Below are 15011 nucleotides of genomic sequence, written 5' to 3' on the forward strand. Positions count from 1 at the left end.
CTTCTCCTCTTTATCAACTTTATTACACCCCTCCCTCCCTCCCTCCCTTCCTTCTTTCCTTCCTTCCTTCCTTCCTTCCTTCCTTCCTTCCTTTCTTCCTTCCTTCCTGCCTTCCTTCCTTCCACCACTTTTACATCATCTTCTCTGCTTCATCGAACCCGAAGAAAAAGTTGTGAACTGTGAGAAGTCAGACTGGTATACGTAATAATTGTTATAACACGTTAATGGTGAACTCGTATTTCATAAGTTTGTTCGCGTTGCACACCGAATTGCCAACAGAATTGACGGCCAAGTGAGAGTCATAGTGGGGGTAAACGTATAGGGGAATCGGGAGTCAGCTCTTGCTCATGAACTGGCTGTTAGACGCCTCTACTTTAGACGTTCGCCGGTAGTTCCTCGCTCACGCTTCGTCTTCATCGACAAGACAAGAAGAACAACACAGTCTTTTCCTTTCGTAGAAAAGAGATAGAGAGACAGAAAGAGGGGGGTAGAGAGCGTCGGTCATCCCGACGTGAAAATTCTGTGCTTCCATTGGAACGACAGTGACTCCTTTTAACTGCGGGATACGGGATAGAAAAAAAGAAGATGATCCTTGGATGGTACAGCGTCCTCCTCGCCACCCTCTTGGCTTTTCTAATCTATATCGCTTTCTTCTGGAAAATTAATTGGATCAGAGTGAGTTAAGATTGTTTTCATTTTTTTCTAGTCTCTAATCATGATCATAGAATTTTTTGATAGATTTTAATGACAGGGTTATAGAGTTGAATTAATGTGTAACAGAAAATCGTGTTATATTAATCATTTCTATTTCTTTTATGTTATTTAATTTTTAGATAAATGTTATATTATTTATTTCAAATTAACTTGAAATAAGCGTGGCTAAATTAGTGTAAACATAATGAAGTATCCAGTGAGAAAAGTTCGCGATTAACTCGTTATTAACTCATTAGTTTCATTAATTATTGAAAATTATAAGATCATATGTATGTATAAATAAAAATCATTAGTCGCTTTCCAATATAATTATACGTAAATATTATACATACAAAAATATTCTAATCGTTTGTTATTTGTACAGACGATCATTAAATGTCTAATATTGAACAGTCTCAGTCTCTGAAAATTTATTTCTTATCTAAAACAATAAATATTCTTCTAAGAAAATACATAACACTAATATTTCAGTTACATTTTTATAATTATTTATAAAAATATCGAATAATGCGCCTGGAGAGATGCAACATTCTCAACATCTTCAATAATATTGCTTGCGAACGCCATCTATCAATAAAAACTTTTTATACTCTTATGATAGGCAACATAGCTATATATATATGTAATAACTGTTGCCTATCATAAGGATAGAAAGATGTTTCTCCCTGATAGATGGCGTTCACAAACAGTATTATCGATAGATTTTAAATTGCTACTTATTGTCAGGCGCGCACTTATATAATTATTATTACATAAATAATTACACACAAAGCAAATAAAAAAATCAGCTGTAAAGATCGAATGTTTATTAATTTAATTTGATCTGATCGTTTAATTTCTTTCATTTTTTTTGTAAATATAAAATAAGGCTTTGGCCTGCTGTTGTTGTTGTTGTTGCAAGGACTTGCGATGTGAGAACAAAATAAAATACAGGAAGATGGAAAAATTGCCGCCAGTCTATCCAAATGGATGGTTTGCTTTACTGGAAAGTTCACAACTGAAAGTGGGACAAGTGAAACACGTATCAGCTCTTGGAGAAAATTTTGCTGTATTTAGGTAAGCGTAAAACTGATTAAAATCCGATATAGAGAAAAATATTAATTAATGGATATAAAGAAACACGCATCGATTTATTATAAAATAATTAAATAATAGTTAATTTAAATAATTCAAAAATGATGACGATAGTAATAATGTTAAGTCGTGTGCATACGAAGGACCGAGAAGGGTATCGTCAACATTCTCGATGCATATTGCCCACATTTAGGGGCAAACATGGGCGAGGGTGGACGCGTAAAAGGAGAATGTTTAGAATGTCCTTTCCATAAATGGCTCTTTTGTGGTAATGATGGTCGTTGCATGGATATACCATATGCCAATAAAGGTAAAGAATTTCTTTTTAACTTTTTTTTATTACATAACATACACAAAATTGTTGACTTTGTTTCAGTACCGAATGTTGCTAAAACAAAAGCATGGAGAAGCTGCGAGGTGAATAAAATAATTTTCGTTTGGTATCATGCGGAATCGGCAAAACCAGATTGGCAACCACATCCCCATGAGAAAATTTCTAATGGGACTTGGCGGTTTCAAGGTCGAAACGAATTTATCGTTAATTGCCATATACAGGTTCGAGAAAGTTATTTTAAACGTTGTCCTCATTTCGAATAGCATTTAAATAGTTAGATAATCCGAATAAATTTTATTTTCAAAAACGAATAAATAAAATCGAGACTTTCGATAGTTAGCATATATAAATTAAGATCGAGGAAGAAGGAAAGAAGAAATATCTCGATTTCGATTTTCTCGAGGAAAGTAATGAAACGATCGATTTCAGGATATAGCAGAGAACGGTGCCGATCTGGCACATCTAAGCGCGGTCCATGGACCAGCGTTGTTTCTCTCAGAGGACGTGATGCGTTTCGTTCGTCACAGATGGTCGAACGCAGGATGGACACCGCATTCGAGCGAATCCAATGATGATTCATCTAAAACTCCGACGGAAAAAAACATTCCAGAAGAAGAGACGATGTGGGAGGGTGATTTAACAAAGGAAACATCAACAACCAAGACGACGATTAACGGAGATTCGAAGAATATGTTGAACGGTAGGACAACGATGACGACGACGGCAACGGCGACAATAGCAAACGGACAACAGAATTCTTATAATGGAGAAAAGCATAGAGCTAGTATGACTCTTCGTCACAGTCTGTTGCTTCTCGATCGATTCGATATACTTGAGCTGAACGTGAAGGTCGAACAAATCGGTCCAGGATACGTCGAGTTATTCGTCGAGACAACATTCGGCAACATGTTCATCTTACAAACGGTGACACCGATCGAACCATTGTTACAACGTATTTGTCACATTATATTTTCTCCGCCATTGTTGGCGCCCTATGCCAGTATCGTTTTTCTCGGTGAATGTTTGATGTTCGAGAGGGACGTTGCTATTTGGAATCACAAGAGATTCGAAACACGACCTATCCTAGTACGAGAGGATAAGACCATTGCCGCTTATCGGAAATGGTACTCTCAGTTCTACTCTACTAATAGTCCTACTTATCAGACGGCAATGAAAAGTTTGCAGTGGTGACGTAAGGAAGTCAATTATTATTATCGTTTGAGAGCAATCATGCGAAGGACTCGATGGACGATAAAAGAACTCGGATATGTTGTTTTATTTCCTTCTTCCTTTCCTTCATTGTTACACAATTATTTGATTGTTTAGAGATTGTATAGAGAGTAAAGTTACGTCCGTTTGATATAAAACTATTACCGCGTTGAACGAGGATTATCGAGAACGTTTGAAAATATTTGGAAAGTAACGTTCTCTCCGGTAAGTAATGTATATAAACTTATATCTCGGTTTAAGTTCGTAAGTGCAATTTCCGATAATCACATATCTACGTGAATACATAGGTATAGGTGGACACTACCTAGGCTATAGAACTAGACTATGGAAGAAAGGATGAGATATTTCGCAAAGACAAGTCGCAAAGTAAATAGAAGCAATTTCGGTAGCATAAAAATATGAGTATTTATGTGGTATATTAACAATATACAAGTTTATAGGTACAAACGTTGAGATACTTGTTAAAACTTAATCCCATTCTCCAATGTACATAGCACGCGGTGCAGGAGGTATCACGCCTCTCGTCGGGATGGGTAATCTTCCATATATATGGTTGTACGGCGATTCGATTCTATTATCCGTGTCTGGAAATTCAACGAAGGTCGTTTACTTGATCGTTCAAAAGATCGTTCGAAAGATCGCGAAGGATCGGGTAAGGATCATCGACACTGCTCACGATTATATCGCACACGCTTACAATTACACAATATAACATATAATAAACATATTTTAAAATATACAATAGAACGGAGAGGCGGTCAATGACCGGTTCTTCTTCCTTTTATTTATTTATTTTTTTTAATAACGTTCAAAAAATGACGCAACTCTCATTCTCTCTCTCTCTCTCTCTCTCTCTCTCTCTCTCTCCCTTTCTCTCTCCCTTTCTCTCTCCCTTTCTTTCTTTCTCTTCATTCTCGTAAAAACAGACAGTGTTGTTCCTCGTTGAACGTAGACGAGACACGCTCGAATTAGCGTGAATTAAATTTCTTTTTTTCTTTTCATTTCTTTTGTTTTCTTTTTTTGTTCAAACCGACAAGTGCTGACCCATATTACGTACCCAGCCCACTCTCAAAACTTCTCGCATGGTACATGATGTGTGGTCGATTCGCGGGAACGTGATGTCCATATATCTGAGACGATTGACTACTGGCATATACGGAGCCAGCATAAGATGGCGCAGGTTGAGGTCTGATGTGTCCTCGAGGAGGAATACCTTTACTTTGTCCGTTTCTTGCCATCTTCACGAAGTTAGGTACGCGTGCACGTAATCCACAATAATATGGATCGTCTATAAATAATTAGAAACAACAAACTGTATCTAACATTATCTACCATATAACACACAGCGATGATCGTATACATATCTAACGGTATTAACTGATTACAAAAAAAAGAAAAGAAAAGAATTCTTTCGTTCGTATCTCACCATATTTCTTTCTATCATCGTTCTTGCTCCTTTTTTCTTCATTCGCCATACCGGCAGGTTTTATCGTCCTCGAGTAATCATCCTCGATGTCATCGTAATCGGGCTGTATAGAAATAAAAATTCATATAAAAATGTTCTTACAAAAAAATTTTTTAACGATTCTAACGAATTTCATAAAAAGAAAAAAATATATATAAATATAATTACCTTAGGTATATCATGACCATAAAGATTTTCTCTGGGTGGAAGTTTAGGTGGCCTCTCAGCTCGTCGTTGCTGGTAACTCGTGGATTGCATATAGATTTGTTCTCGAGAATCTCTCTCTGATTGCATTATTTCACTAGGTCCAACAGAGGATGAAACACCAGCGACGCTGTAAGGATCCTCGTCTGGAATAGGTATCCTTGGACGATTCTTTATATCTACAGGCCTTTGCAATGCTAAAACTGAAAAAAGATTGATTGTGTAATTAAAAAATCAGTTTCAAAACTCACTGACAGAGCTATCTTAAATGAAGTCTTAAAGTATTATTATACCTGGTGGCAATTTTGACTTGAGCATGTCCAGTCCGACAACGTTCACTATGAGAACCCAAACTGGACATTGAAGAAGATCTGCTTCCGTTCTTACAAAAACGATAGCACTTAAACATTGCATCTCCAATCTTCGTCTGTCGGGATATGCTCGTCGAGTCTCGCGAGATAAGTTTGTTTGAAACTTGTTCATATCAAACAACTGTAAGAAAAAATCAATGATAAATCTATTCAATAAATTCTATCTTCTTTAATTGTTTCTATAAAAATCATATCGAATAATTCACGAACGCTATTATATATTGTAAACACGAAGAAAAATAATTAAAAATGATCAAGAAGAACTATAAAGAAATGTTTTACCTTTCCCGGTTTCTCGTGCTCGAGGGCACCCTGTGAATTACGTATAATTTCAGGCCCAATAGCATTATCCTCCTGATTGGTTGGTTTGATGTAAACATTATTTTTACACAACCTTTTAATAAGAATATTTCCTTGTTCATCCATTTTTATTTTAACACCTTGATTAATATGACGTTTCGCTTCTTCCGTCTTCGGATCACGCATTGGATTATCAAAACCGCAAAGTCCTATCCTGTATTCGCACGAAATAAGAGATAAGAAAATAAATTAATCTAATGAAGATTATTAGGAAATAAGAAACTATAAAAGAATGAAAGTAAGTTACCTGAAGCCGTCGAAGCCATCGTTCGAGCCGTTTATCGTGAGAACCGGTGCCCTAGCATACGCTTTCGCGACGCGTCTATTTCTCTCAAAGACAATTACTTTCGCCCATATTTCATCGTCTATTTGATTCCATTTATCCAAAACTTCTTGTATGTGATCCTACACAAGTAAAGGAAATGCTAATTAGTGAAACGAGATATCTAGTGTTCCGAAAAAGATGCAGGAGAACTTTTGACATTTACATATATATTTTTCTCTTTTTTCCTTTTTCTTTTTTTCCTCTTTTTTTTTCTTATTTCTTAATTAACGAATATTATAACGTCGAATATTTGAGAGAAAATAGAAAGAACCGGTCAAAAACGAGATCATTGACCTGATATAGCACTCGATATTATTTATATGTCTTGAGAGAGAAAGGTGAATTTGTGATCGTAGATCTTTGAAAAAGTATTAAAATCAATCGTCCATATCTATCAGGGAATAACGCGTGTGCATGTGTGTTTCTGCGCGAGCGCGCGCGTGTGTATACGAGCAAAAAAAAACCTCTGGTGTGATTTGACAAAAATAGATGATAAAAATAAAATAGATCTCGAAAGATCTCTTACAGTATCCATATCGTTTAAACGAGATCGATCGGAACGGAGGTGTTATGCAACGAAGGCTAAGAGTAAGCTACGATTTCCGTTCTAATCGAATTCCTTGAGGTCGAGTGTGTATGCTAGTTGATAGGGGATTATTGCGTGGTGTAGTCGGTCTACGAGCGTAATAAAGTTTCATTTCAGAACGAGACAGGAAAGACATAACGGTGATGGATGATGCATCGATCGATCGACCGATCGATCGGTCGATCGTCACCGTTGACCGGAATCACGTACCAGGACGAATCGAATTCGAAGGTGGCTAACTCGTTCTCATTGTCTTTGTCGTTGTCGGTAGAAGTCGACCTCGTTACGCGAATACTCCTTCATAATTCATAACGTATCTACGGTGAGAAAGGTTCGGTAGGTAGGTACGTACATGCGTACATTGAAAATTAGAACACTAAGAACTCGATCGAGAGGCACGCTTTTCTCTAATTCAAAAGTTTACCGATACATTGTTACGAACTAGCAAACGAACTAGGGAGAGAACCACACAACGTATACAACAAGTACGCCATCAAGAGACTTTCGTATTTCGCTTTCGGCCACGTTTTTACCTCGCTGCGGTTTTGTAACACATAACAGGCCATGCAGAGAGTGGAAAGAGAGAGAGACTCGCATTTCTCTTAAAGTTATCCGTGTGAGGTTCTCTCTACGAGCTAATTCTACCTCACTCTCTATCTCTATCTCTATCTACCTGTCTCTCTATCTCTTTCTCTTTCTCTTTCTCTCTCTCTCTCTCTCATTCTCTTTCTCTTTCTCTTTCTCTTTCTCTTTCTCTTTCTTTCTCTTTCTCTTTCTCTTTCTCTTTCTCTTTCTCTTTCTCTTTCTCTTTCTCTTTCTCATAGTATCTATTTTCGTTATTACGAGCATAATTTTTTGAAAAGCGATAACCACGCGTTTCAAACCGGTTTGCATCAGTTTTAAGAGCGTGCATGCAGGGTCGCCAAAAACACTTTGCCTTGCATGTGCATGGCTGAACTACTAAACCGGTTGGTACGCTTAAAAGTCAGCGAGTAGAGTTGGCGTATATGTAAATGCGAGAGTACGCGATATTATTGCTCTTATCGAGAAAAAAGTCAAAACTTAAGTACGGGAAATAAGGAGATTATTTCAAACGAACCCTGAGAACACTATTAGCGTAATATCGAAAAGCTGCTATTTGATATTTCTTACCTTGTACAATTTGTCGAGATTGTACCAAACATCCTCCTCCTCTTGTTCCTCGTATTGAGATTCCACGAGATTATCTCGCGAACGGGAGAGTATTTTTCTTCTCGATACCATCGTGTGTCCGTCTTCTCAACCTAAAAAAAAGGAAATAAAAAACATTAAAATAAAAATAATTTAAACAATGTCAAGGAATAGATTGATGATCGGAAAAAAAAGAAACACAGTTACCAAAACAAAGTGAATAAAATTCTTTCTTAGATTTCTATCGAAAAAGTAACGCGATAATTCCAACTATCTTTTTCCTTTCTTAAAATCATCATCTTTTGTTTTAGAATAAGTGACAGCGAACATCCGCGTGTAATCCTTAAAATATTCGTAAAAATGTGACGATAATTTTGAAGATAAAAAAAAGGAAAAAAAAGGGGAGAGAAAAAGAAAGAAACTTAAAAGAGTATACAGTAGAGAGAAAGAGAAAGAAAGAAAGAAAAAAAGATCGGAGAAACCATTAAAAACCGTGTCATCGAGCTAGCTAGACGCGACGTGACGTTGTACAGGCGACTTTTTTTTATTATTGGCTTATCCGTTCGTATTTCATACGAAAAATTCGTATGCTCGTTGAGTAGATACTCAATAAGGAAGACGCGACTCACCAGTATGACGATAAGATCGAAACTTGTGAAAAAAAGTAAGTAGTCGATTCCTCGAGTCGATTCCACGAGTCGCGAAGCTTTTGCGAGGAGCTTTGAAAGATACGAAAAACAAAAAATTATTAAATAGCCCGATACATTCCCATTTGCTCCCACTCTTCCTCCTCTTCCTCCTCCACCTCTTTCTCCTCCTTCTCTTCCTCTACCTCCACCACCGTCCCTCAAACGAAGAAACGTACGAACGACTCGAATACCGGCGCGTCAACTGCTCGGAAAAGTGAAATTCGCATTCCATCGGCACGCTCGCTACCGGCCGTACGTGGCACACGTGTAGACTGGCATCGAAGTTGGAGCCGTTACACGACACTCCTATGAGTTTCCCATTTACGACATCTTTTTTTTCCTCTCTTTTTTTCTTGTATGACATACGAGTAGAAGACAAAGACACGAAGACGAATAAGAAGAAGGAAAAGAAGAAGAAAAAGAGGAAGATGAGGAAACACGATTCGATCGTATTCGATGACTAGTCGAATCGTCATAAAATTTTCCCAGGTCATTAAGTGACCGAAATATTTCGTTGATCGACCATGCAAGTTATCATCATCGTTATCGTCATTGTTGTCATCGTCGTCGTCGTCGATTCACCTATGGGTACACCGTACAAGCCGTCAGAATTTCCCTGAAACTGCTGGCTTTCACTTCTTCGAAGAATGCGAAGGTTGTACATGAACAACGTCTAGCCTGGCAGTGGGTACGGCACACGAGTCTCTTTTTCCCTTCCCTCCCCCTCTTTCTCTCTCTCTCTCTCTCTCTCTCTCTCTCTCTTTATCTCTCTTTTGCTTCTCTCTCCCACTCTCTCTCTCTTTTTCTTTTTCTCTCGCTGTTTCTAACTCTGTCGCACACACTTCATCCTCCCATCTCTCTCTCTTTCTCTTTCTCTTTCTCTTTTTCTTTCTACCATGACAGAGTCTGTGTCTCACTCGCACAGTCGCACTCCCCTCGGCTGAACCGAGAGACTTCGATGAGCGCAACCGCGAGATTTCAAGCAGTGGAAGGAAACTGGTTATGGTCGGCCGCGTAGGTAGGCATTCATACACATACCCTGCGTGGTGGACAGGGCTGGGCAAAATACTCCTACAACTCGGCCGTTCCGTACCCGTAATACTTCTATCTATGTATATATGTATGTATGTATCTATCTATCTATCTATGTATGTATGTATGTACTTACCTAAGTATCTACATACGTATTTACGCTCGACGAGAAATATATACGAACTATGATCCCCTCGAGAGAAGCGGCTAGGACCGGCTTTTTGCATGAGAAAGAGAAAGATAGCAAGAGCGAGCAAGCGAGTAGGACTCGTCGAGCAAGCCGTGGCTCGCGAGTTCGCTTTCGTCGAGCGTAATAGCAGCAGGAAAAGAGAAAGGTGTGCGGAGTAGTTTTGGGCCTCTCGCGGGAAGCCTCGAATGGGAGAACTCCGAGGCTAACTATATGTATCTAGAAAAACACTCTACCTAGCAAAGAACCAAGCTCCGACCTAAGGCGAACTTTGATTTTTCTCCTTTAACGAGTAGAGAGAAAGAAAGAAAGAAAAATAGAGACACAGAGAGAGAAAGAGAGAGAGAGAGAGAGAGAGAGAGAGAGAGAGAGAAAGACCAAATCGAGAGACTTGAATGGAATGCACGACCGATGAGTCGTCGTTTGAACTGACGCAATTGTCAGGTCCATGACTTCTTCACGGTAAATACCGTAGCGATTATCGAGAAAATATCTAAACGAATCATCCTCGATCTCCTCTTTTGAATCACGGTTTTTTCCCCCTTTTTTCTTTTTTTCTTGTTTTTTTTTTTTTTTTCTTTTCTTTTCTTTTCTTTGTTCTCTTTTTTTTGGTTGTCTCTGAACTAAGACCATAGCTTTACGTCGTCCAGTCACGTCACGACGTGATCCGCTTGAAAGGAAAGAAACAAAATTCCCCGAGAGAGTTACGAGTCATCGGCTCGGTTAGGATATTTTCGTCTCGCCATATTATAATCATTCTTTTCTTCGATCGTATCGATCTTCTCTTCCGTTTTCTATTTCTCTCTCATATCCTTGAGAAAGAGAGAGAGGGAGAGAGAACATTTGATAAAAAAATAATTAAATAGTCATTTTTTTGTGGAAATCGAAAGTCCCAAAACCTGTACCATGAATGTCATTAGCCTTTATCATTTAAATATTTCTTTAGCAATTTTGATTGAGACCGCTAACAAAATGCTTTTTCTTTTCCTTTCTTTTTTTTTTTTTTATTTTCTTTTCACTTCATCGTCCGATCGACAAAAAATGATCGACTTTTTTCACTTTTCCTCTTTCCCTCTCTTCCTCTTCGATCTATATTTTATCTCCTTCTATCTACTTATGTGATTGTTATTTACTTCACGGCACGATGAATAAAAGAAAATAAAAAAATTTATCGCTAATATAAGAAGAAGCAAGTAGTCTCGCAAATCGTAACGACATCGCCGCCGTCTTGGCTTTCACGATTTCGTGCGCGCGAGCGCCGCGAAAGTCGATCTCGCAATCAGTCTATCTATCTCTCTCTTTCTTTTTCTTGGCATATGCTATTTTAATTTTGTGCTTCTCAAAGAAATCATATAATCATCTTTTGAAGATTTAACAACTATAAAAATACTTCGAATATACTACGTGAGGATATTCTCATAAAAGTGTCCAGAAGATCGATGGATCCCGATTTAACTCTTTCTCTCTCTCTCTCTCTCTCTTTCTATCTTGCGCGCGCGCATTGGGCGCGCCGAAGGATACGAAAGATCTCTCTCTCTCTCTCTTTCTCTCTCGAAAGGGCGACGCACGAGTCGTTCGAAAAAATCGCGCGAAGGGCGACCTTCCAATGGCGCCTTTTTTTAAATTCTCTTTTGTAAAACAAATATTCAGAATGTTTCTTCTTTTTTTCTTTTTCTTTTCTTAGAAAAATGAAAGCCGTCGGTCGAGAACAAATCGATTCGCTTCGCGTAATTCTCTTCACAATTTTATACACTTAAAGATTTCTCTCTCATTCTTTCTCGTATAATGGTAATGGTAGTACGTTAACAGAAGGGAAATAGAGAGAAAGAGAGAGAGAGAAAGAGAAACAGATATAATGTAGGCGATTTTGCATATCCGCGTATGGAACGACGACGAACATGACAACGAGGAGGACATCCATATGTTACCGATCTAGCGGTACGTTACATACCTTTCGAGTGACAGCACTCTTTCTGACACGGCGATGGTGTATAGCCGTCCTCCACCTTCAATATGGTTCGGATGTGTCAAAGATGTTAGCACTTTGTCGAGCTGCTTGCCTATCCATAATCGATGAAGGACGATGGAAGGCACAAGCCAAAGAATATATATCTTTCGAGGCAGATATTTCCTGAGGTTCTACGTGATCGAGAATCGGCACTATCATCGGAAAAAGGGGGTACGGATATCGCGGAGGAGTAAGAGTGAGAGTGAGGGGAAATTGAAGAGAAGAAGAAGTTAAAGAATAGAAAGGAAAAGAAAATGAAGAAAAAAGAAAGAGAAGGCTACTAAAAATGGTAGAAAAGTGGGAATAGGAAAGAAAGTGAATGGGAAAGAAAATAAGAAAAAGAAGAAGAATGATGATGATGATGATGATGATGATGATGATGATGATAATGATAATGATGATGACGACAAAGATGAGGAGGATGAAAAAGAAAAGGGAAAAGAAAAATGATAATTACTCCCCGCGAAAGACTTTTAGCAATTCTATCGTAGAATTTACGTTGGACCTTTATTCGGGCCGTGCACGAACGACGCGATAACCGCTCACTACTCGTCGCCTCGCAGGCAGCCTTGCCTCCTCCGAGTCGCGAGTGAGAGTTGCAGGACGTTCACCATGTTGGTGAACAGTCGCGCATGCGCCGTTAGGCAGTCTCTTGTGCGCTCGCGTGACGTCAGAAATAGGACAAGGAGCCCGCTGGCCTTTGGAAAGGCGCGACTCGCGGCCGAAGGAAGAGGGCCACTGAACTGTCTCTCGCCGATCCTATACTCCTGTCCCCTCCTACTCCTCATCCTCCTCTTCATCCGCCTCCGCCCCTGCTTCTTTCTCCTCTCAACATCTCCTCGTACGAGCATCATCGAGTCGTCCTTGTATCTCTCAACCCCCTTGAATTGGTTTGTGAGATCCTTCCGTTGAACGACCCACGAATCTTCGTGTCTTTCACGACCTTTGATCTTGATCTCCTTTGATATATTTTATAGCTATTATTATATAGATATATTTTACATAGGTGTGTGTGTGTGTGTGTGTGTGTGTGTGTGTGTGTGTGCATATATACATATATATATATACATATAATACATGTAACATTATATATATATATATATATATATATATATAGATATATGTATACACGTATATCTGCATGTAATGAGATCAACATAAACAAAGAATGAGTTTCAATAAAAAAATAGATGTGTACCTAGTAAAAAGAGAGATCGATCTTTAACTTCCTCAATTACATGTCGTGTAAATCGTAGAGAAGTGTGTTGCTTTCGTGAAAACTCTTTTACTCTACTCTTGTTTGCTCTACATATCGTCCGCCTTTTCCTTAAGTTATCGTCGAGGCAAAGACTAAAAGTCATCGGGTTCGGTTTAGCGACGTGTAAAACACACGCTTCGGATTAATTGCGCAACGTACATACATACGCACAGTTGTGTAATGCAACTGTATGACACTCATGACTAATAGTTTTAGGATTCAGGATACCGCCGTCGAATCTTGTTGCTTGAACAGAAAGCAACGATTCTCTTGACTCCTTCGAGAAACCCTCCTGCTCCTCTCCCCCACTTTTGTAACAACGCTGTTCCATTGAGTTTATCTCATCTCAATGCAAGATTTCGTTGAATCTTACGCTTATGCAATTTCTCAATGAACGTGCGAAAGGAACGTTTACTTTAAAAATTTATACGTTTGTTTTGTGTTACAAAGTTATGTAATTTTTATTTATTTTGAATGAAAGAAAAATAATTAAAACAATATAAAAAAAAAAATATACATAAATTGACACGAAAGTTGTTTATTAATATATTATACATATCTGTACAGTAAAAGGTGTTAGGCCACCAAAGCACTGGCCGTAGAACTTTCGTACTTCCAGTTAGGCGGAAGTGATCCCTTTGTCTTGTAATATCTAGCAAGACGATGTATTCTCGATTCAACGAGAATTAATCGAAACTTGCTGTCTTTGTCCTTACGATTTCTTTCCAAATGTTTCCGGATTCCAACAGCCCTCTTAATGAGGTGGTATAAATCTTCTGGAAGATCAGGAGCAAGGCCCATACTTTTAACAATACGTAATATCTTGTTCCCTGTACGGAACCTTACCTGAGCAACTCCATGAGAATCTCGAAGTATAACACCTAGAAAATATAAAATATAAGATTCCTAAATCGATACTTTTATATTGTTAATTTTATATTTTGTGATGTAAATGTCAATGGCAACCTATGATGGAATGACTGATGGTCAAACCACTTCAAAAGCCATTGTAACATTTTTATTTTGCAAACTTAAAAAGAAGATCTACTAAGTCTGTTGATCCTCGTATTATTTAATTCTGGTTTGCTTTCTTCTACTCTTGTCTATGTTGTTCCCGTACTTAAGAACTGTGTTATCAAAATTTTTATGTAATGTCTGACCAATTAAAATAATTTAAAATTTAATTAAAAATCTAATAAAATTTACCAATTTGGGATGGGGTACATCCTTTCTTTGCTAGTTTGTAAATAAGTTCCTTGCAATCTTCAGGAGTTAGCTTTAACCAAGTTGGTACACTCCGACGATAAGGAAGAGCTGACTGGGATATACCCTTTCTGAAAAGCGATAATTATATTATTTATTTTGATAGATAGAGAAATTTTTTATAGTTGTAAACATCATGACATTTACTTAACGAGATATAAACAGAAAAATAATTCTACACAGCAACGTGATATTTTTAAAAAGTTAGGTTATGTTAATGTACGCGAGCAACTAAGTGTTATTTTAACGCAAAATAATCATATTCGCAAAGAAATACACATAAATGCAATAAAAATGATAATATTATAGAATCGAAAATACAAAAAAAAATGAAAATAATCGAAACAACTTTGAACAAATGGTCGACGGAAATATAGTTCGCTAACAGTTTAAAAAATGATACGATTGCACTATAATACTTTTATTGACGTTTGTGATTTAATTGAAAATAAATATCATAAAAATAATTCCGAAAATATTTTCTTATTGTACACAACAATGTAGATTACAACATTACCCAGGTGCGTGCATACGACCCATGATGGCAGATTTTCCAGATCGAAAGACTGTAGTGTAGGCTTCAGTGAATTCCACCCAGTAACGCTACTTTTTCTAGTAACAGTAACAATAAACTTTATTATACTCTTTCTATAATTTACACGTGCGCCGGATGATAAACCGGAAGAGAAAAGAAGGGCTAGCGTGCGTTGTCTGTATTTATAGTTTCCGCCTAGAGGGCTC

At 37.9% G+C, this 15011-nt stretch overlaps 3 protein-coding genes across 9 annotated transcripts; 1 reads left to right on the forward strand and 2 right to left on the reverse strand.

The window, feature by feature from the left end:
• The first annotated feature begins 206 nt into the window (after nucleotides 1-206).
• On the forward strand, nucleotides 207-3673 carry LOC122627660 (cholesterol 7-desaturase nvd). Of its 3 annotated transcripts, XM_043808967.1 has the most exons (5): nucleotides 207-675; nucleotides 1616-1770; nucleotides 1932-2098; nucleotides 2165-2343; nucleotides 2552-3673. In XM_043808967.1, exons 1-5 carry the CDS (start codon nucleotides 586-588, stop codon nucleotides 3311-3313), a joined length of 1353 nt encoding a protein of 450 aa, XP_043664902.1. In that variant the 5' UTR covers nucleotides 207-585; the 3' UTR covers nucleotides 3314-3673. The 3 variants fall into 3 exon arrangements, with proteins under 3 accessions (XP_043664902.1, XP_043664901.1, XP_043664903.1); XM_043808966.1 differs by having other exon boundaries at nucleotides 1932-2343; XM_043808968.1 differs by lacking the exon at nucleotides 207-675 and having other exon boundaries at nucleotides 1712-1770; nucleotides 1916-2343.
• Nucleotides 3674-3732: 59 nt separating this feature from the next.
• Nucleotides 3733-13386, reverse strand: LOC122627661. Of its 5 annotated transcripts, none has more exons than XM_043808972.1 (11): nucleotides 13179-13386; nucleotides 12948-13099; nucleotides 12255-12708; nucleotides 7816-7946; nucleotides 6000-6157; nucleotides 5675-5906; nucleotides 5315-5513; nucleotides 4986-5224; nucleotides 4779-4881; nucleotides 4410-4640; nucleotides 3733-3936 (listed from the first exon to the last, which is right to left on the reverse strand). In XM_043808972.1, the coding sequence occupies exons 4-11, from the start codon at nucleotides 7924-7926 to the stop codon at nucleotides 3821-3823; spliced, it is 1389 nt and encodes a 462-aa protein (XP_043664907.1). In that variant the 5' UTR covers nucleotides 7927-7946; nucleotides 12255-12708; nucleotides 12948-13099; nucleotides 13179-13386; the 3' UTR covers nucleotides 3733-3820. The 5 variants fall into 5 exon arrangements, with proteins under 5 accessions (XP_043664907.1, XP_043664906.1, XP_043664905.1 ...); XM_043808971.1 differs by having other exon boundaries at nucleotides 13171-13386; XM_043808970.1 differs by having other exon boundaries at nucleotides 13167-13386.
• Nucleotides 13387-13529: 143 nt separating this feature from the next.
• Nucleotides 13530-14976, reverse strand: LOC122627664 (40S ribosomal protein S13). Its single transcript, XM_043808974.1, has 3 exons — nucleotides 14788-14976; nucleotides 14214-14341; nucleotides 13530-13888 (listed from the first exon to the last, which is right to left on the reverse strand). Exons 1-3 carry the CDS (start codon nucleotides 14808-14810, stop codon nucleotides 13584-13586), a joined length of 456 nt encoding a protein of 151 aa, XP_043664909.1. The 5' UTR covers nucleotides 14811-14976; the 3' UTR covers nucleotides 13530-13583.
• Between the last annotated feature and the right edge of the window lie 35 nt (nucleotides 14977-15011).

The sequence above is a fragment of the Vespula pensylvanica genome, chromosome 3 (genome assembly GCF_014466175.1).
Source record: "Vespula pensylvanica isolate Volc-1 chromosome 3, ASM1446617v1, whole genome shotgun sequence".
Lineage (NCBI taxonomy): Eukaryota > Metazoa > Arthropoda > Insecta > Hymenoptera > Vespidae > Vespula > Vespula pensylvanica.

What these genes read in the sequence shown, in the direction of transcription:
- LOC122627660 (XM_043808966.1), top strand. Translation starts at nt 586, where the DNA reads ATGATCCTTGGATGGTACAGCGTCCTCCTCGCCACCCTCTTGGCTTTT. An exon ending in GAAAATTTTGCTGTATTTAG is followed by an intron (nt 1,771 to 1,931) that starts GTAAGCGTAAAA and finishes GTGCATACGAAG; the next exon opens with GACCGAGAAGGGTATCGTCA. An exon ending in TCGTTAATTGCCATATACAG is followed by an intron (nt 2,344 to 2,551) that starts GTTCGAGAAAGT and finishes GATCGATTTCAG; the next exon opens with GATATAGCAGAGAACGGTGC.
- LOC122627661 (XM_043808972.1), bottom strand. Translation starts at nt 7,926, where the DNA reads ATGGTATCGAGAAGAAAAATACTCTCCCGTTCGCGAGATAATCTCGTG. An exon ending in GATGGCTTCGACGGCTTCAG is followed by an intron (nt 5,907 to 5,999) that starts GTAACTTACTTT and finishes GTGCGAATACAG; the next exon opens with GATAGGACTTTGCGGTTTTG. An exon ending in ATGGTCATGATATACCTAAG is followed by an intron (nt 4,882 to 4,985) that starts GTAATTATATTT and finishes ATTTCTATACAG; the next exon opens with CCCGATTACGATGACATCGA.
- LOC122627664 (XM_043808974.1), bottom strand. Translation starts at nt 14,810, where the DNA reads ATGGGTCGTATGCACGCACCTGG. An exon ending in GGTCGTATGCACGCACCTGG is followed by an intron (nt 14,342 to 14,787) that starts GTAATGTTGTAA and finishes ATCGCTTTTCAG; the next exon opens with AAAGGGTATATCCCAGTCAG. An exon ending in ATGTACCCCATCCCAAATTG is followed by an intron (nt 13,889 to 14,213) that starts GTAAATTTTATT and finishes TATATTTTCTAG; the next exon opens with GTGTTATACTTCGAGATTCT.